The 20,229-nt window shown below is 32.6% G+C and overlaps 4 protein-coding genes across 11 annotated transcripts; 3 read left to right on the forward strand and 1 right to left on the reverse strand.

Moving 5' to 3' along the window:
• Positions 1-1,313: 1,313 nt before the first annotated feature.
• On the forward strand, positions 1,314-6,871 carry LOC100748176 (tubulin polyglutamylase TTLL5). 2 transcript variants are annotated; one of them, XM_024369247.2, is made up of 12 exons: positions 1,314-1,462; positions 1,927-2,140; positions 2,403-2,659; positions 2,737-2,936; positions 3,014-3,243; positions 3,322-3,517; positions 3,595-3,760; positions 3,837-3,977; positions 4,065-4,215; positions 4,282-4,448; positions 4,539-4,714; positions 4,790-6,871. In XM_024369247.2, exons 1-12 carry the CDS (start codon positions 1,362-1,364, stop codon positions 4,804-4,806), a joined length of 2,016 nt encoding a protein of 671 aa, XP_024225015.1. In that variant the 5' UTR covers positions 1,314-1,361; the 3' UTR covers positions 4,807-6,871. The 2 variants fall into 2 exon arrangements, with proteins under 2 accessions (XP_024225015.1, XP_024225014.1); XM_024369246.2 differs by having other exon boundaries at positions 4,539-6,871.
• A 1,443-nt stretch (positions 6,872-8,314) lies between these two features.
• LOC100749363 (zinc finger protein 2 homolog) lies at positions 8,315-14,737 on the forward strand. 5 transcript variants are annotated; one of them, XM_024369274.2, is made up of 7 exons: positions 8,317-8,861; positions 8,963-9,300; positions 9,374-9,514; positions 9,578-9,643; positions 9,716-9,780; positions 10,235-10,907; positions 11,344-11,541. In XM_024369274.2, the coding sequence occupies exons 2-7, from the start codon at positions 8,968-8,970 to the stop codon at positions 11,401-11,403; spliced, it is 1,338 nt and encodes a 445-aa protein (XP_024225042.1). In that variant the 5' UTR covers positions 8,317-8,861; positions 8,963-8,967; the 3' UTR covers positions 11,404-11,541. The 5 variants fall into 5 exon arrangements, with proteins under 5 accessions (XP_012243898.1, XP_012243897.1, XP_003491381.2 ...); XM_012388475.3 differs by lacking the exon at positions 10,235-10,907 and having other exon boundaries at positions 8,315-8,808; positions 11,344-12,683; XM_012388474.3 differs by lacking the exon at positions 10,235-10,907 and having other exon boundaries at positions 8,316-8,861; positions 11,344-12,683.
• Positions 14,738-15,138: 401 nt separating this feature from the next.
• On the reverse strand, positions 15,139-16,928 carry LOC100747936. 3 transcript variants are annotated; one of them, XM_033321976.1, is made up of 6 exons: positions 16,399-16,928; positions 16,115-16,295; positions 15,897-16,037; positions 15,647-15,817; positions 15,371-15,565; positions 15,139-15,305 (listed from the first exon to the last, which is right to left on the reverse strand). In XM_033321976.1, exons 2-6 carry the CDS (start codon positions 16,286-16,288, stop codon positions 15,255-15,257), a joined length of 732 nt encoding a protein of 243 aa, XP_033177867.1. In that variant the 5' UTR covers positions 16,289-16,295; positions 16,399-16,928; the 3' UTR covers positions 15,139-15,254. The 3 variants fall into 3 exon arrangements, with proteins under 3 accessions (XP_033177867.1, XP_033177865.1, XP_033177866.1); XM_033321974.1 differs by having other exon boundaries at positions 16,097-16,295; XM_033321975.1 differs by having other exon boundaries at positions 16,103-16,295; positions 16,399-16,925.
• Positions 16,929-18,359: 1,431 nt separating this feature from the next.
• LOC100741828 (transferrin receptor protein 1) lies at positions 18,360-20,139 on the forward strand. Its single transcript, XM_003491355.4, has 7 exons — positions 18,360-18,637; positions 18,707-18,843; positions 18,910-19,131; positions 19,194-19,375; positions 19,451-19,643; positions 19,732-19,813; positions 19,912-20,139. Exons 1-7 carry the CDS (start codon positions 18,360-18,362, stop codon positions 20,111-20,113), a joined length of 1,296 nt encoding a protein of 431 aa, XP_003491403.2. The 3' UTR covers positions 20,114-20,139.
• The last annotated feature ends 90 nt before the right edge of the window (positions 20,140-20,229 follow it).

Here is a 20,229-nt window from a genome sequence, read left to right on the forward strand (position 1 = left end):
GCTTAGGTCATCATACGCAAATGAGCGTGGCGCCATGATATTGCACGTAGACTGTGCGAATACCGGTGCGAAACTTTCTACTACGTGAAAATCAATGATACACCCTATATGCGTGTATACCTGACCGTTTTAAAAGGAAGTCATCCCATTAACCGCCATTGCCAAGTCACGATAATGCGCAAGGCTGCCGCTGAGATTCCACTTATTTGCATGAATTACCGTCGTAAAAAGTCTAGGCACTGCTCCAATTCGGACAGGTTGTCGTCCCGACGCGTGTACCTTAATTTACCCGTTTTCACACGATGCGACGCAATTGTCCCGGAAAGACCAGGAAGTTGTTCGATCGTTCGTCGCGTCGAAAGATCACGACGATTATCGTTGAGGAATATTCCACACTCGATTGACTCATTATTTGGAGAATAATTAAAATTTAGAGACGCGATTCGACAGGGTAAAGTTTCCAGGTACAACACGGAAAACACCGGTGACTCGTTTTACCGTGGATTTACGTATTCACGTGTGGATTTACAGCCGTGAAAAACGAATATCGCTGATATTTAGCAACAATAGCATTTTTATCTCGTCGGTGTCCTATCGCTTGGAATAAACGTGGGAAATTCGCAAATTAAATAGCAAACTGGCTAAATTGTCTTCGGTGTCTATCCTCTTCTCTTTAACTAACGATGAATCACGCCAGGATAATTTACATAATACGGTTCGTTTCATAAATTAAAGAACTAATAGCCGTAGTAATCTTAAAATTGATACTTTTATGTTTTCCTTTCCTTCTTCTTTTTCTCTTCTTTCCTATCTTATATCGACAAATCACCTCTTCCTGGTAGAAAGACTCTTAATTCGTTCTTTTCAGTTATTGTTATATCGTCCGTAGATGGACATGTTAATCGCATCCATGTCGAGCGAACGAAAAATGAGTAAAAATGAGCCGAATAAAAAATGAAAACGAAAGTACGATTATAACAAAGACCATGGTCTCTCGAATACTACCGTAACCGTGACTCGCTCTTATCACGTCGTCGTGTACACCGTGATAATTAGTATTTTATCCACGTAGATACACGCATATTGTCCCTACGAAAAGTGACCGCAAGGTCGACGATGAGAATACGCGCGAATGACAATGCGGAACGAATATTAAAAATGCCAGCTTGATCGTAGGAAATGCTTCCACGTTTCGTTAAATTCAATTCGAGAAGTGTTTACGAAACAGAAGACAGAAGTTTTGCCATTCGTTTCCGCTGGTGTATCTCGTACATAGGATCGTAAAATAGGGGGAAATAAAAATGATCGTCATAAAAGGTGCAGATTAAAGTGTTCGTTGGTATACGTTTTTCCAGGTTCCCATGAACGAGATGGATTTTAACATTCTGTGGATGGGGAATCATCCGAAGCCGGACATTTTACGGAACTTAATGCCCCACCAGAAAGTGAACCATTTCCCAAGGTATGTAAAACTGATGGGCGTTTGGGAGGGAAAATAAACACACAGCTCCAGGCAACTCGAGCAGTTGTGGATCACTCGAGCGAATAAATCAAGCTTTGTCGAGAATAAAGAAACACATTGTATATTTATCATGGGATGCGTTGCTGAAAATAATAACTGCATCGTCGATGAAAAAGAATCGGAGGCTGTGCAGCAATAAGGAAGCATAATATTTTATCCAATATTTAAACTGTATTTATTGGAAAAGAAGAGAAGGTATAGGTTTCGTACTCAAAAATGAAAAATTGACTATGAATTTATAGCATAGCCGTTTCACAAAGCGATTTGATTTTCATAGAGCTTCGGTTGATTCATTTGGTTTATACAAATTACTAAATTGCAGAGTAGAGCTGCTTCCTTATTAGCCGTTACGATTAGTTGTTTAGCTGTACGAATTAAATCAATTTTTTAAATCTCTGTCGTAGGTCGTACGAGATAACCCGCAAGGATCGACTGTACAAGAACATAGAGGCGATGCAACGCAGCAAGGGTCTACGGAATCTGGACTTTATACCGCAAACGTTTCTGCTGCCTAGCGAATCGAGGGAATTACTTACGGCGCATTTCAGGTACCGCGGGCCCTGGATTGTCAAACCAAAAGCCAGTTCCCGCGGACGTGGCATTTATATAGTTAACAGTGTGAGCATCATAATTTCTAGCTATGAATATAGATAACGTGGCCTGCACCCGCATGCTTGTTTTCGCACACCGTCGTACTTAAAATATTGTGATAAGAAGGCTCCTATTACCAAGCGTCATTACGTACTCTATTTCATGGTAGAATCAACATTGAGAATAAAGGCGTAGTTATCTTTCTCCCCGTATATTTACCATGTATAATATATTGTCTACACACGTATATATGTAAAAATTGATTTTCGTGCACGTTCTGTACTTGCAGCCTGAAAAGATTCTTACGGACGAATCTGTGATCGTTGCACAGTACATAAATAATCCGCTTCTAGTCGACGGGCACAAATGTGACTTACGGCTGTACGTAGCCGTGACGAATTACGATCCACTGTTGATCTACCTGTACGAGGAGGGCTTAGTGAGATTCGCCACGGTGAAGTACGACGGTGGCAACCAGTATATCTGGAACCCCTGCATGCATTTGTGCAACTATAGCATCAACAAATTCCACGTGGATTACGTAAAGTAAGCAGAACCGTTTTCACCACTGTAGACGTCCCGCCTGAACGAGAATTACTCCGTTATTCTAAATTATCTTGTAGAAGCGAAGATCCAGATGCGGAGGACGTAGGCCATAAGTGGACTTTGTCGGCGTTACTCAGACATCTACGTTCAATGGGACAAGACACGGAATTGCTGATGCAACGCATAGAGGATATTATCATAAAATCGATTCTTGCGACTGCCTCTGGAATCGTCAGCGGAGTCAAGCAATTTGTCAAGCATCCGGAAGCTTGTTTCGGTAATCGTTACTTCGTCGAATATAAAATAGGATATAGACTAGGACATTCTAATACATATTGTTTATTGCTGTTCTAGAACTATTTGGATTTGATATTTTAATCGATGACACGTTGAAACCATGGTTACTGGAAGTGAATTTGACGCCATCATTGGGATGCGATTCCCCGCTCGATGTTAGATTGAAATCGGCTTTAATAGCCGATTTACTTACTCTGGTTGGTATACCTGCGATCGATCCGATGTTACGACCGCAAAGCACGCACCTGAACCGATCCACAGTAACTTCTACTAAAAGAATAGTTAACGTAAGTAGTATATCGTGAGTTCTTGACCGAATATTCGAGTGTTATGAGCCATCGATCGAAGATTTTATTTGGTTATAGTGTAGGAGAGTACATTCAGCCGAAACATTATCACAAAGAAAAAAGAACGGTAGTAAAAGTAATATCAATAAATCAGGATTAACACCCGAACAGCAACGAATAGTAGCATCGGCGAAAGCTCAATTCGATCGACGAGGAGGATTCGTTCGTATATTTCCTAGTCCAAAATCGTGGGAAATGTACTCACAATATTTAGGTAAATATTTGAAAGCAATATTTTTTACGAGTTTTATTTTGATTAATATCGCATTGAATATTATTTTGTATCTTCAGATCCAACCACGGGCATACCAATAGCTTCGGATCCTTTAGGTCCAGGCAGACCTCCGCATCAACTTAATACGAATCATAATTTAATGTTACACGAGCAATTATTTCCCGCGGCTAGTCGTACTACTGACTTTATCATTCCCGAGGTTACATTGGACAGATTGTCTAGGTACTTTTATGAAAATAATAAAAAATTCAAAAACCCATCGTCAAATAATAATATACAATTCATATATACATTACAGATACGAAAGATATGAGAGAGCTTTGGTAAAAGGGCACAAACAAAGCTTAGATCGTGGTAGTAGTAAAGAGAATATCGATATAGATAAACATAAGTATAAGAGCCAAGTGGTGCAATCTATGCACGAAGGAAATAGACTTAGGTTGGCTATATGATCATCAAGTTATATCATCGATATCGTAGAATTTACAAATTCATAATGTATTACATAATTAACGAAATTTTTCAGTCCTGGAGAAGCTAGAAAGGCCTTCGGTTTATACTTAGGACATATATTACGTAAAATATCACAGCCTAATGCGGATCCAACATGTTGCGATCTTGTGATGAAATTTCTTCAACAGTCGGCTAGTAATTTAAGGACCCCATTCTTTTTTACGGTACGTCGTCTAAGTATATTGCTTAAAATTTTATATATTATAATTCAATTACTTCTCTCTATATAGTTACCAAGTAGTAAATTGAGTGATAAAGATCGTGCTGCTGTCACGGCTAAACAACTCTCAGACTTTTTACATTTATACAATCGAGAGACAGATCTTTACGCGGATACAGTTGACCGTCCACGTACTGTTCCGAATCGACTTTTCCAAAAGTTTTTAGTCGCGGCAAGGTAAGTTCGTAGTTAGTTTCTTTTATTTCATTTATATCGTTAATTATTAATATTTGATACTGTCTAACGTGCAATCTAATTATTAAATAGCGAACAAGATCTCGATGATATATTAATTCTACAAACGAGGCTATACAAATGCGCTCACAGTTTTTTGGGAAGAAGCGGTTTTGCAGGAAGTCTACCTGGTCCTAATTTATTGGGTTGTTTGCCCCACATTACGTCTCGCGTATATTCTAACGCTGCAACCAGCGAACAATGCAAATGTAATCAGTCATCAATTACTAGGCCTATAAAAGCTGCGCGTACCTAGCTGTACAATGTGTGAATATTTGTTATAGATACGTCTGTTCGTTAAAAGTACTATGTACGGCTGCTCTAGGACTTCCCAGTACAAGTGGACAATCATCCACGTATATATAATCTTAACGTTTCCCATATAAATATAGCACAGAAAATCATCATAAAACTAATATTTTGGGTACGCTTGAAAAGTGCTTTAATATTCGCTTACCAATTATAAAGTAGAAAAATGAAAAAGTCCGTTATACGATAGTTCCAGCGAATAATATCCCGAACCTCCTTGAAGAAGTTTTCTTGGTCTCTTTAATCGAGTTCATATTCTTACATAACAATTTTATCTTAAAACTAGTCTTTAGCATCAAAGATTCGAAGTTAGATAGGGAATGATCTTAAAATAAAGGAAACGCTCACGGATTTAGGTTTTGCGAGTTTTATCGTGTAAAACATGTGGCCAATTAAAATTGAATCGTTTTAAGATACAACAGGAACTTTAAAGAATAAATAATTCAATTAATAAATTTTAAGGACGTTCACGTTATCGGCCTACGTAACAGGCAATTAATGTTCACTTCTTAAAATAAAATATCAAATTTATTGATCGTGAAGAAACTTTTACAACTTTTACAAAAATATTTAGTTTGACATACTTATTTTACCATTATGTATTAATCATTCGAATATATAATTTTATACAGATCGATTTAACACTTAATTTCATTTAATTAAAATATATATCTTTTACCACAAATTTAGACGGTACCTTAATAATTAACTATCATTCTTAACAATTTTATCAAAGATGTTCCTATCTAAATTATATTTTTGTTCAATTAAAATAAACATATTCATTTATATCAGCTTATATTAGATGCCTCTTTAAGTCTAGCCAAGTTGAAGGCAGACGCATAAAGAATTAGCATGTGTTTTTCATTGTAATCTTATTCAGCATTTTGTTCGACAGTCTAAATTCGTCCATAAAAGATCTAGAGATAGACGTAAAATATAGTAGTTAAAAAAATTACATACAAACATTCAACGAATTGAATTTTTGCGAGTATATAGCTTAGGAAAGAAAATCGGTTTAAGAATTTTTTCGAGATCAATTTTTCAAAGTGCAATAAGAATAAATGATTAATAAATTAAAACTAGGCTCGTTATAAGATACAGAACATATTTGTATAGAAATAGTACATATACAGTATACATGTATATGTACAGTATACACCTAATTGTACAATGGTTTTTAGTCGTGACTCGGTAATATGCCTGATAATATTAAGTTACATGCATTCAGTTTGAAAGAGACATGTACCACAGCTTTCATGATTGTGGTTACTAAATGGAAAATGGGAAATGTTTGACGACACGATTGGCAGGTACCAATCCATTAGATTAAAATCGTATAGGTCTTATCCATCCATATAATGCCGTCAGTATTTAAACAAGGATTTACAGCTTATTCTTCCAAGAAATGTAATGTCATTTGCATTTTACAAGCTTTATACCATTGCACGCGAAAAAAGAAACGGAACAAAATTGTATTTTTCCAATTGCGTTATTAAATCGAAATAGGAAATCCTGGTACACATATATTCAACTCATTTGCTGTGATATAATCGCATATGACGGCATAAGTATCGGTTGAGCGCAGTATCTTTAACTCAATGGCATTCAATGTTATGTATAACATGTTATCGCAGTGGGTTGATCTCACATAGGACGAAAGTCTTAATGTTATCCCTTACTAAGCACAAAGAAAGCTATTGTTCATTGTAGCAGCGAAGAATATTGTTATTGCATAATTGTATTCGTAGCCTGACACGTTATAATCAGTTAAAAGATACGTTATCAGTTTATATTTTGAAGTTTAACGCATCCACCTAAACATACAACGAGTAGGCTTAAAAAATGTGGTTCTAAATGCGTGTTGGCCATGTTCATTTCGTTTTGTCCCGTTGAATTTCACACTTTTCGTATTAACTTTCATTTATAGTGAACGTATGTGTTATTTGCATAAGTTTAGTAGAAATATTTCGTATAGATATCTATTGTTAATTCGAACAATTAATATATGTATTTATATCAACTGAAGAGACATTATTTTTTAATTCATACAATATTATTTTTTTATATACACGCCACACATCACGTTTCATTGCCCGAATTCATATCTACATCTTGTGTCATAATATAAGCGGGACGTTTTGCAAAAAAATACTCTAGCATACCGGTTCAATGTCCGTTATTTGCGTCCATCCTAAATGTATAAAACATTGATGTCGTAAGTCAAGATTATCACACAAGAAGTGGTACGTACTGCCATTATTTTGTAAACATATCTTTTCTTTACAATCGTAATGTATTTTTTATATTGTCAGCAGTTTTATTTAAATAGACGTGCTTTATGTGTTTGAAACGTCAGTCGTGTAAAATAAAAAATGCACAGCAATTTCACTTATTTTTTAAGATTAATATTAGTCACGATTGTTTGAATGAAAAAACATGAAAAAAATAACTTTATAGTGTTCATGTATGTTCTAAATGTTTCTTGATTTGGTAAAGCGGCTAGCGATAAGTATACAATCTTAGCAAACGGAGAGTATATCGAAGTTACATTTACACAGATCGAGGGAAGGCACGAAATGTTAGGAAGCTTATTGATATATTACCAAATATATACATATACTTAACGTATCGTTCTTGTACTTAAATGTTCACAATCTGTTATGCCAAATGCTTTCTGTATTCGTATATGCGAAATATTTATTATGTTGTAATACAGTGCGTGACTGAAAAGTTTTTGAGGAAGATATAGATATTAATTCATGCGTAAAATATCAAAAATTTTTTCTTTCCAATCAATGAAATTTGTCTTTGAATCTTATGCAGTAAGTTTGTTAAAATGTTCAGAGCGTAATTACTTGTAAACTTTAATTAAAGAGGAATGTTGAATTTAAACAATAGTAAAAGTCGTCGGGAACGGTGAAATTAGCAGATGTATATATAAAAAAGGAAATTGTTATTACATACCTCCGTGTTGCGTATGCAACACTCCCTTCCTACCTGTGATTTGTAAAATTTACTAGTCAGCTTACTGCATTTACTATAAATAAAATATTGTAAGAAAACAATCGCTATGTACAACTATTTTATTGTAATCACCGAATATAAATAATGCAATCGTTACTCGGTAATATAACAGCATCGAAACGTCGGCATACAAAATAAATTGCAACTAAGCAAATATTTATTATTGTTAAAAATCTATTGTTGATTGTTATATAACCGAGTACTATGCAGCCTTCTTAGGTTTTAAACATTTAAATGATACCGAAAGGCATCGATTGTATGTACCTACAAGCAAACGTATTTTCGCATTGTAAAATTATCTTCAAATTCAAGTATTTAAAATAAAATGTAATGAATCGGGATATGCATCCCATGCCCTTGCATTTAATGTACCTTAATTAAATATATAATTTATACGGAAATTTAAATCAGAATTAAGGCGCTCTTCTTAGTTACTATGGTTCCATCGCCAGCTGGCGTTGAAAATTGAACATTTTTCCCCAGGAATTATCCTCCATGTTTTATCTAGAAATTAAAGTAGTGATTATTATGACGGAACAATACTTTCCATCGGTTTATTCATAACAACTTGCTCGTCTCATTATGTCGGAAAAAGTTACGTGAAACTTGAGAAATTATTAGAATTACAAAGTAAAATATAATTAAAATAGGCTTATATAAATTAATTATATATGTTACATACAGATAAAGATATTCTTTACTTTTTCTTCGATTGTGCAACGAAATTAATCGGCGCGAAAATGACACGTAAAGAACCGAAACTTTGTAAACATTTATGATCGTGCTTACTAAATAAAGATATTCTATAAATATTTCACCTGCCTAAATGGTCGAGAACAGAAGAATAATGGATTTGAATTGTTAAAGAATGACGTATCAGATGCTTTAATAAATGTAGTGTTTGTGGTATTTGCAAGAAAATGAAATTCTAACACAAACGAAGATTCAATTACAATTTCTGATTTGTGTATGTAAAGTGAAAAAATACTGCATTTATATTTTTATAAAAATATTTTTTTTGTGAGTATATTCTTTATCTCAGAATCTTTATAAAATCAATATTGCATTCATAACAAAGAGGTCACAACAGCCCTATCAAACTTTTATATTTAACATTCTAGGTACAATGGACTCTGAGGGTTCTGTTATATTGGAATCATGCGGAGAACATTCAATTTTAATTCAAACGGTAAAAGACATGGTTAATGTAAATACACATACTGATTTACAAAGTGAGGAAGGTGGATTTTTCGTAGTAACAGATGTTCAAGATGAACAACAAAATGTGATAGAAGTTTCAAATGAGCAATCAACAGTAGGACAGTCTGATGTACAATTTTCCTGGTCTAATTTATGTAGAATATGTGCAAATGTCAATGATCATTTAATCCCAATATTTGAAGGAGAAGGTCTACAACATGACTTATGCAATAAAATACATAAATATTTACCAATATGTGTATGTATTTATTTTTTATTGCTTATTACCTTTATTTATACGTATAGAATGTCACATAAATTATTTTTCATAGGTATCTGAAAATGATGCACTCCCATTACAATTATGTTACCATTGTGCTGCTACATTATTAGCATGGCATGAACTATTAGAAGGATGTCTGAATGCAGAAAGAAGATTATTAGAGATGCAAGATGCTTTGCAAGAAAAACAGGTATATACAAAGACTTAGTTATTCCAACAAGAAATTGTTTTTAAATCTGTATTAATTTCACAGGGTATAGAAGGATTAGAAACTTCTACACAGGATGCAACATCTGCACCTAATGTAACGGAATCACTTGTAAGTATAAGAACAGTACAAATAGCTTTTATCTGTGCATATCCCTTAAATGGTTCTTTTAATTATGTATAGCATCAACAGCAAGAAACTGTAAAGGATGAAGTCTCTGGGAATTCAGCTGTTAATGATTCAGACAGGTAATGACTTCCTTTATTTAAAACAAACTATAGAAAGACTATGCAACTATTGGAGCTATGCAACATGTGTAATTGAACGTGCAGAAAATATGCCCAATATAAATAATGTTACACTCAGTACTTAAAATTTTCACAAAATTAATTTTGATAATGAATATGGAACGAAGCAATGTTTTGAAAATTACTTTACATATTGACTATTTCAATTTGGAGTATGGAACAAGGATTACTGTGATTTCTTTCGATCAAAGCATTTATATATTGTTGTACACAAAGACTATTGCAAGTGGTCTATGCAAACGTCCTGAGAAAATGATGTATGACTGTGAGATTAAGGATTGTCAAGAAAAATAATCTTATTTTTCTCAAGTGCCATTGATTATTGGATTGAACAAGAACAATCTCCTATGTCGTATAACTGCAAATTCGGAGTCAAGTATTGACTGTTTTGCAGGTCCGGTAGTATGCGAACACCGTTTAAGGTGTTCCTAGATATGCAGAATGTATTTCGGAAGCCATACAGAAAAAAGTTCCAGCTACAAGAAAGAAAGCCTACAGACAATGGAGATTGCGATTCGGTGTGGATTACCGTCATGAATTCGACACTTGATCAACCTACTATAATGTCTAACCAACTACAAGACAATGATGTTACTATAAAGGAAGAGGTTTCTCAAATCTATAATTCAGATAGTATGGAAAAATTAAAACTAGATGACGAGACGTATAAACTAACAGATTCTTCAAATGCAAAAAATGGAAGTAAAAAAGTGAAAGGAAGATGTAAAATTTGTTCTAATAATTCAAAAGATTCAAAAGATTCTTGCGAACATATAAAGAATAAAGCTATCATTGATGTTCAAGAATCTTACCAATGCGTCGAATGCGGAAAATGTTTTAAGTTAAAAGATTCTTTTCTCAGACACATGAGGATACATACAGATGAAAGACCGTTTACTTGTCACGTGTGTGGAAAGCAATTTAGGGACTCTGGTGGTCTTTCTAGGCATTTAAAGGACGTACACGCAAAATTAAAAAATTTTACGTGCGATATATGTGGTAAATCTTTCGCATCGAAAGCTACGAGAGAAGACCATCGTCGAACACATACAGGAGAAAGACCCTATGTATGTGATTCATGCGGAAAGACATTTAAATCTAAAGCTTCCTTATATATTCATAGTAAATTACACACGGATGAATTTCCACATCCTTGCTCTTATTGTAATAAAAAATTTCGTAGAAGACAGGAAATGTTAGCGCATGTGACCACTCACACAGGAGAGAAAAATCATGGTTGCGACGTGTGTTCGAAAAGATTTCGAGTGAAATCGGAACTCGTTAGACATAAGCTAATTCACTCTGAAACTAAACCTTTCGTTTGTGTGGAGTGTGGACTCGCTTTTCGACAGAAACGTTATTTGAATAATCATATTAAAAGCAGACATATTGAAACTTTACGAGCATGCTAATATGCAATCTTATCATTTTGCTCTACACAGATATTTGAATTTACCAATAGACAGAAAGCATTCAAATCTGGTACATTTATTATTTTTCCAGGTTTGGTCTACTTCAGAAGAAATCCTTCACAACATATTGCTCATGGCAGCAAGCGAATGAGGCGAATTCTAAAGAAAGAATAAAAGAAAAAATTAATGACGATAGTGATCATTCATTTGAAAGTTATTACAATACAGATTTAAACATGGCAGAAATGGTGAAAGTAATGCTACCTTCTTTGAGAGAAATAAAAAATCAATATACGTGCAAACACTGTCGACGAATCTTTGAAAGAAAATACCACTTATCCCGACATATACTCCAATGTAAAACTGGCAGCTTCACTGAACGTACTATATCAAATGCGAAAGATGTAGATGAAACAGAAGATAAAGATATGAAAAACGAAAATCGAAAAGATGTAAGATTGTTTCAAAAATATAAAAAAAATAAAGTTGAAACGTATCCATGTATATATTGTGATTATGCAGTCAAACAAAAAAAATTGCTCGAACTACATTTGTTGGAATCGCATTCAGAGTTTACCAGAAAGAAGGACAAAAAATTAAAATGTGCCGATCGAGAAATGGTTGTGCGTGCTAAAATGGAAATCGATGGGAAAGTTTATTATCATTGCAACGAATGTGGTAAAAATCTTTATTCACCTTATACGTTCTTCTGGCATGTGCGTATACATACTGGAGAACGACCATATACTTGTCATCTTTGTGGCAAACAGTTTCGTATAAATCAAGGACTAGCGAGACATTTACGAGATACGCATGCAGGCATAAAAAATTTTCCATGTGACATATGCGGTCGAATGTTTTCGACAAAACGTAGCGCGGAAGATCATAAACGTATTCATACTGGTGAACGACCATATATTTGTAATATTTGTGGAAAATCATTCAAGCAAAAGGCTTCTCTATTTGTACATAATCGCACTCATTCAGATGTGTTTCCTTTTAAATGCAATTATTGCGATCAGAACTTTCGAACGAGACCATTACTCATGTTGCATGTAAAGAAACATACAGGTGAAAAGCCACACGCATGCGATATATGTGATCGACGGTTCCGTATAAAATACGAGCTAAAGCGTCATCGTTTAATTCACTTTGATGATAAACCGTGGCAATGCACAGAATGCAATCTCTCGTTCCGACAGAAACGCTATTTAGTTAATCATAAGAAAGTTAATCATAAGTTTGCGGTTCCTATGAAATAATAGAGAAAACTCTCTTTTCAGGTGTAAGTATCAAATGATTGAAATCGATGTAAAACATGAGCCAAGCAATTTGTCTAATAATGAACATACGGAACACCAAAATAATGGTGTCGGAATACAAGTATTGTCAGAGACTGATATTAATGTTAACAAAAACCAAAGAACAGAATCTCAAAGTAGCTTGGGAATTGCTTCTAAAAAATATAAAAAACACGTTTCGTCAAAACGAACTTTGGAACAACGAATTGAATTAGCTCATTCGAAAATGATGGTCAATGGATTTACGTACTATAAATGTGATCATTGTAAGAAAATACTTTCAACCTCGTATAATTTTCTAATTCATCTAAATATTCATACTGGAGAAAAACCGTATACCTGCCACGTTTGCGAAAAAGGTTTTCGTTCAGCATCTGGTTTGAACAGACACGTGCATGATGTTCATGCGAGAATAAAGAAATTCTCTTGCGATATATGCGGTCGATGTTTGGCTTCCAAAGCTTCGCGAGATGAGCACAGAAGAACTCATACAGGAGAAAGACCCTATATATGCGAAATTTGTGGGAAGTCGTTCAAACAGAGGGCATCTCTGCACGTTCACAAATCATTCCATTCAATAGTTCTTCCGCATGAATGCTCCTTATGCAGTCAAAGATTTAAGAGAAAACAAGAATTAGATAACCATACTTTCATCCATACCAAGCAGAAACCTTATTGTTGCGATGTCTGTGGCAAACAATTTCGTAGTAAAGGCTGTATTAGTCGTCATAAACGTATTCATAATAATCAAGGCTCCTAAATTTGTCCCATATGCAATGCAAAGTTCAGTTAAGGACGTTACTTGAAGAGTCACAGCAAGAATTTGCATAAAACTTCGCATTCGGTGACATGATATCGGAATGTTTATTTTGCAGGTGGAAGACCGAGTCTGATCCTGTTATGCAAATATCGACGGCCGAAAGCGAAAGTACAAACGTTGAAGAGGTAGAATATATCCAGTGCGCTCAATGTGATATTGTTTTCGTAAATATGAAGTACCTTATAGATCATATGAACAGCGAGCATGAAGCTCAAATGCATTATTGTCAGTATTGTAAGCTAGTGTATCATGGTAAAGATAAGGATTTTGAGGTTCACATATCAATGCATGGTAGTAATTATAATAAATTAAAAGATGCCACAGAAGATGAAACTTTGGAATACACAAACGAAGTGAAAAAGAAAGACAAGAATAATGAAAAATCTTTTAATCAGGACATTGAAAAGCCTCCGTGTTACACTTGCAATTTATGCAAGAGAAATTTTACAAAGAAGTGTGAATTAAAAAAACACATAAACAGACATTCCGATGTCAACCCGATTCAAAATTCGGATGAGACAGAACTTGTAAATAAAGCAAAACAAATAATTAATGATCGTGTTTCCTACAAATGTGAAACGTGTAAAAAGGTCATATTTACAAAACGGGGATTCCTACGCCATATTCGTGTCCATTTTGATAAACGACCATGTAAATGTGATATATGCGGAAAATCCTATCGTATCGAACAAGACCTAGCTAGACATATACGAGACGTTCACGAAGGATTAAAAAAATATGCTTGCGACATTTGTGGTCGCGCGTTTGCGAATAAAGGAGCGAAAGATGATCATCGAAGGATTCATACCGGTGAACGTCCATACGCATGCGAACATTGCCCAAAAATGTTTCGAACTCTGAATTCAATTTACATTCACAATCGTGTACATACGGATTATAAACCTCATAAATGTTCATATTGTGGAAAACATTTTAGAAGCAGGCAGAGGCTAACTCATCATGAAACTACACATACAGGTATCAAAGCTTTTGCCTGCGAAATCTGCGGTAAAACTTTTTCCGTCAAAGGAGAAGTTGTACGACATCGTGCGATACATAACGAAGAAAAACCTTTCGACTGTAAATGCGGCATGAAATTTGGCCAGAAAAGATATCTGAGAAACCATATAAAACAACATCACAAGGAAGCATCTTCGTGGTTGTTAGCAGAATTATTGGGAAATAATAATTGAAGCACGAAACGTTGAAGTAAATTATGTCTTATAAACATTTTGAACAAGTATTATGAGATAAAATGTATAGTTAGGTATGTGTATTTTACTTTATTTCTTATATCAGTTTTAGAGATTAATCTAAAATATTACACATCAAAATTAATGAGATTATATTGTAGTAAAATTGTATGAAATATGAAATATTTACATATCCCTGTTACATGTATAAGAGTTGAATTATTTTAAATTCAGTTATGTAAAAAAAAAAGAAAAATTCATTTAAATGAAAAGAAAACAGAACAATATAAAGTAAACATAAATAATACTATTATAGTTTATTATCATTCTTTTTATTGTTTAACATATTACACATTTAATTATGCAGTATTATTACAAAATCAATATCAAATGTTTAGTTGTTGCAATATCGTATTTCAGTCCCCAAAGTGTACATATGTGTATCATACATACAGTAAAATACACAAATATGGTAAATGTAAATTTTATAATTAAGGCAATTTTTATATAAAGAATGTCTCAGGAAATATGCACTTTCTTAAACCTGATTGAAATAATAAAAGAACGATATAAAATATATGCCTATCTCATGGTATTTTATAATCTTAAAAAGTCTTAGGAAAACGTGACTTACAAAAGTAAATAATACTATTAATTAAATTCTTTTAGTTTGCCAGCTTTAAAAAATTTATTTTGTGAAGTGACACAGCATCAATTTTTTGAATTTTTGTACTAATTCCTGCAAAATATTTTGCATTTATTTTAATGTAATCTTTCTTATATTTAATATAATGTTTGTTTTACCTGTTCTATGACTCCTGCTTTATCATCTTTTCCCACAGAAGTGTTCTTTTTATCAATGTTGCTTATAGATAGTTTGTTAATATCAATATTCTCCAGTGTATTAACATCAATATTTTTAAAATTATTTAGGTATAATCTTTTCAAATCATACACAATTTGTGTAATATCTACAACTTTCTTTGATGTTTTATTTATCTAATAAAAAGACATTAAATAATATTTATACATTTCTAATAAAAAGATAAAACATTTTTATAAACATAAAAATGAACTTACAAAGCTGATTTTTTGGTTTGAATTCAATATACCTCTTTTTTCAAGGTTTTGGATTCCTTGTCGTTCAGCTAATCTATATTGCTTCCTTTCTGCTTTTGTGCTTCCTACTAAGCTTTGTATAATATTTCTATCCTCAGTGCTTTTCCAAGGGACATAGGTTGCTACATTTTCCTTTAGTATAAAAAAGTATATAGTCATGCATAGCTATTTAAAATCAATATGAAATGATAAATATTTAATAGTTAAAGACCTCTTTCCAATCTTCCATTACAGGAACACATAGGTTTTTAACTGTTTCCAAAGATACTATTGATATTATTCTACATGGTACTTTAGAATTATTTCGTTGTCTTTTAACCTTTTCACTACGCGTATTATTTAACATACGGTCCTGCAATTTCATTTTTTATTATTTTTTAATGCTCATATTTACTCAATTATACTTACTACGTGTACCTTCAACAATACTTTGTCAATTTTGTCACATTTATTTGGATATTTTATTTTTCTGCATAAATTGTTTTTACGAGATTGCACCAAATGGCAAAATAACATGCCTCTATGTACTTTACATTTTTTGTATGAACGTCCCATATTTACAGTTTTATATGAACACGTTATTTTTAAATCTAACATTGACATGTCTATTCTCTAAATTAATGTATTAAGTAATATAAGTATAAATTTTAAAATAATATAAGTTTCACGAATAACGTTTAGAATAATTAATAATATTACTTATTAATACTCACATATTCAATAAACCTCAAACTTAATGCGCGAATGCTACGGAAATGGGAAATGGAACTATGAAAATATGGAATTAATCACGTTTCGTATCCTCGTGTCTCTTCTAGGACAAATTAAATTTGGGCAGAATTTCCGGTATAGAGATTCCGATTATATAAGAAAATAGATAAAACTAAAAATAAAAAGATAATAATCCTTTTTAATAAAATTGATAATTTTTTACATCATGTTTTTATACAATGAATTACAAATTTTGTATCGTCTCATTTTATTTCATTTCTTTTCTTGTTAATCGAATCGTAAATGGTGTTACAAACAAACAATGACGATTTTCATGGGCAACAAGTTTATAGTGATACATATGAGTTAATAATTTGGAATCTTCGAATGAAACATACCTATATATCCCAAACTTGTAATGTTTTACATTAACGTTACAAGTGTATTCTTTTTCAATACATTTATAGTATCTTTTAAATCATTATAAAAAAAGCTATTGGTTCGTGCTTATTTATAATAATTATTTATTTCTAAATTATTCCTCTTCTTCTTTCTTCAATTGTTCATATTAATTAGATATTAAAATAAAGAACCAAATCTCTACAAATTTTTCTATTAAAAATTTATTTTTAGGTTCTTGACATAAAACCAAGATTTGTTTCGTTTTACAGATTCCACTAATTATTCTTTTCATTTCATGAATTTTTATTTAATTATTGACATGTATTAATAATAAAAGATCTTCAATAAAGTAAAGTTGCAAATTTGTTTTTCGTGAAGTAAGAATAATTGCATAAAAAAGTTGCGTATTAAAGAGGATATCATCCTTGCTGGAAGTTTCCGCGTAAGGGGAAAGGTATAAAATAGTATATGGATCACTTGAACAATTTTCAACGAGATCTATAAGTGTTTGACTACAATTCTTTCTTTAAAGCGAATAGAGGAATGTAACATCTGGATAAATACTTTTGTGTAGTTTGAGTTTAAAACAGCACATCTATAGTTAAAGCAACCTTGCACGTAAATGTAATACATAGAAAACTATTTATAAGCGAAACACCGTCATCATATTATTGCCCGAAATAAGTTGCTCCACGCAAACATCGCGGAACATTTACATGGTGTTACGATTATAAATATCATCTACGAAATTTATTTCATTTTAATAATTTTAACAAAGAAAGTAATTAACCTAAAATATTTTTACGAGGACTTTTCTACATTAATATTAATATTAAATGTGTGTGAACGTTTGGTACCAATTAACTTAATGGAAGTAATCAAAAATTTATTAGTAACCATAAAACATTTTCAGCATATTTTTTAACGAAATTTTTTTTATTACATGTACAGTACTACAAAAAGCATATTTTTGCCAATACAAATGCCCAATGATGAATAGCAACGTAAATATTTTATGTTTATGAACTTGTGAGGGTTTCGCTTTCGATTTCATTCGCACATGTCTATTGAGGATATAATCGAAAGTGAGGATAAAATCGAGCTGTTGGTAGAGGGGTAGAAAGCCGACGAGACGGACTGACAAATATATCAGTCTTATCCCACGCAGTGTTGAAGTAAGTGGTCTACCGGAGACAACGGAAAACCAGTCATAAAAATTTGCATTGTGTGAACACACAGTCTGATTAAAAGATATCTTTACACATACTCTACTATATTTACTATTTTAATTATTTCATAGCCGTGTTTTACATAAAAAATTGATACTCTTTTATTTGATAAGTTTTGAATGAACTCATGTATCAATAGTATTCCTAATGATCCCTTACATCATTTAATAAAAAGTGACGGTTTCTGTTTATTAATATTTCTTCAAATTCGATTATTTATTCGGTAATTCGTGTGAAAAAGGGCTGTTACGAAGTATGACTGCTACCAGCTGTTAAATTATTTAATTAATTATTAAAAAGTTAATTATTTAAAAGTGTATCCAACATTCAATATGCAGCGGGTACTTAGCTTTCAAATGGTTCGTGGGGTTAACGAGTCTCGCGAGTTTGTGACAAAACGTATGTGCTTTTCGTTTATATTATCGATCGGATTTCTTACTTTCTTGGGTGGATATACACTTGGTCGTTTTGTCATGATAAGAGCTATGGAATTTCGTGCTGAAAAAAGGCGCCTTGAATTAGCGGGAAACGGGCTAGAAAATACGGAACATCTCCAACGTTTCATGCTCAAGCAACTGGAAAGGGCGTCTCTTGATCCTGATTTTGAAATGTATGTTTATTCATTATTTTTAATCGTAATATCCGACTTTTATATTATCTTAAAATATTTATAAAATAGGAAATGGGATTCCTTCAATTTAAAGGAAGATGATATATATCAAGTGAATAATATTCTATCGAATTTGTCGCTTATTGAAAAGGTCGTCAAATGTCAATCGCACATCGTGGCAACCGCTAGAGGAGCCAGAGAGCCTGGTAAGTTATCTTTTTTGCATTATTTTTAACATAAATCGCATTAATTTACTTACTGTAAATGTTCAGATAGGTACGTAGTTTTATCTGCTAGCGGTGAAGGTGTCGGGATCGCTTTAAAATTGGCAAAAATTTTCAATCAAATCCAAGAAGAATGCACGTGGAAACCTCGTAGATCTATTATTTTTTGTTTATTCTCCGCATCTTCAAATCCTTGTCCAGAAATATTATCCAGCTTTCTGCCTCACAAGATTGTGGCTTATATTGTAGTAGACCATCAAGCTTTACAAGGTTTGTTATCATAGAAAAGTTAGTGGTTATCAATTTTAAACACGCATTTCAATTGATTACAGGTAAAGGCCACTTTATTGTATCTGGATCAGATATTGTACAGTTTATGGTTTTAGAATCTGCTAGCATTGTAAAAGACTGGTTTTCTTATGATAATCAGTTATTGTCCTCAAACAACACATTTTACAATGTTACAACTTCCCGGCTAGCTTTGGACATACCTCATGCAGTACTCTCTTATGTGGTAAACAATAGAAATAATTATAAATATTTATATAATAGACAATCTTCATTGCTTGTCTTTTCCATATATTTTTAGAATAATAATATCACATGCAATGAAGATCATCATGAGAGGGAATTGCATAAAATAATTTTAGTACAAATAGTTGGTCAAACTATTTGGAAGTTCTCTGAATCTTTAATAATAAAATGGAACCCTAGTTATTTTAATAACACTGCCCTTGACATATTAAAATCTATAAACAATACTGAATTGTTGGATGTTAAAGGTACAAAATACATTACATACTATATTACATACTATATACCATACTTGCTTTGACTTTTATAACATTAAATAAAATTACTTTTTTTTAGAGAAAGTACAACGAACCTTGGATAAATTGTTAACTAGCATTAAAATTTGTAATAAAAAAATTGATACAGTTGACAACATCAAGTATGTAATTTTTACAAGTTACATAAAATTCTTATATTTACATGCTACAAATTACAACATTTCAGAAATCTAGAGAATCTATTCTTTTTTTGTTACAGCACACTTGACACAAGGATACTAAATGATTTAATGATGGATTTGGATAGAATTCTTCTATGTCCTGATAAGCAAAATCAATCCAGAACTGATTGGTCAAAATTTTTTAGATTGAATCATGAGTCTTCAGACAAAATCATAATGTACATGAACGAAGTGGTGAAGTGTTATGAAAATGCTATACAATTTTTACAAGATCGATAGAAAAAATATAAAAGTACAAAACATTAGATATGGAATTGTCTTTTTAAATGACTGTGGTAACATTTAATAATTATCATTGACGTTTTTTGACACTTTTACCATATACTTAGCTTAAT

The sequence above is a fragment of the Bombus impatiens genome, unplaced genomic scaffold, assembly GCF_000188095.3.
Source record: "Bombus impatiens unplaced genomic scaffold, BIMP_2.2 scf_0548, whole genome shotgun sequence".
Taxonomy (NCBI): Eukaryota; Metazoa; Arthropoda; class Insecta; order Hymenoptera; family Apidae; genus Bombus; species Bombus impatiens.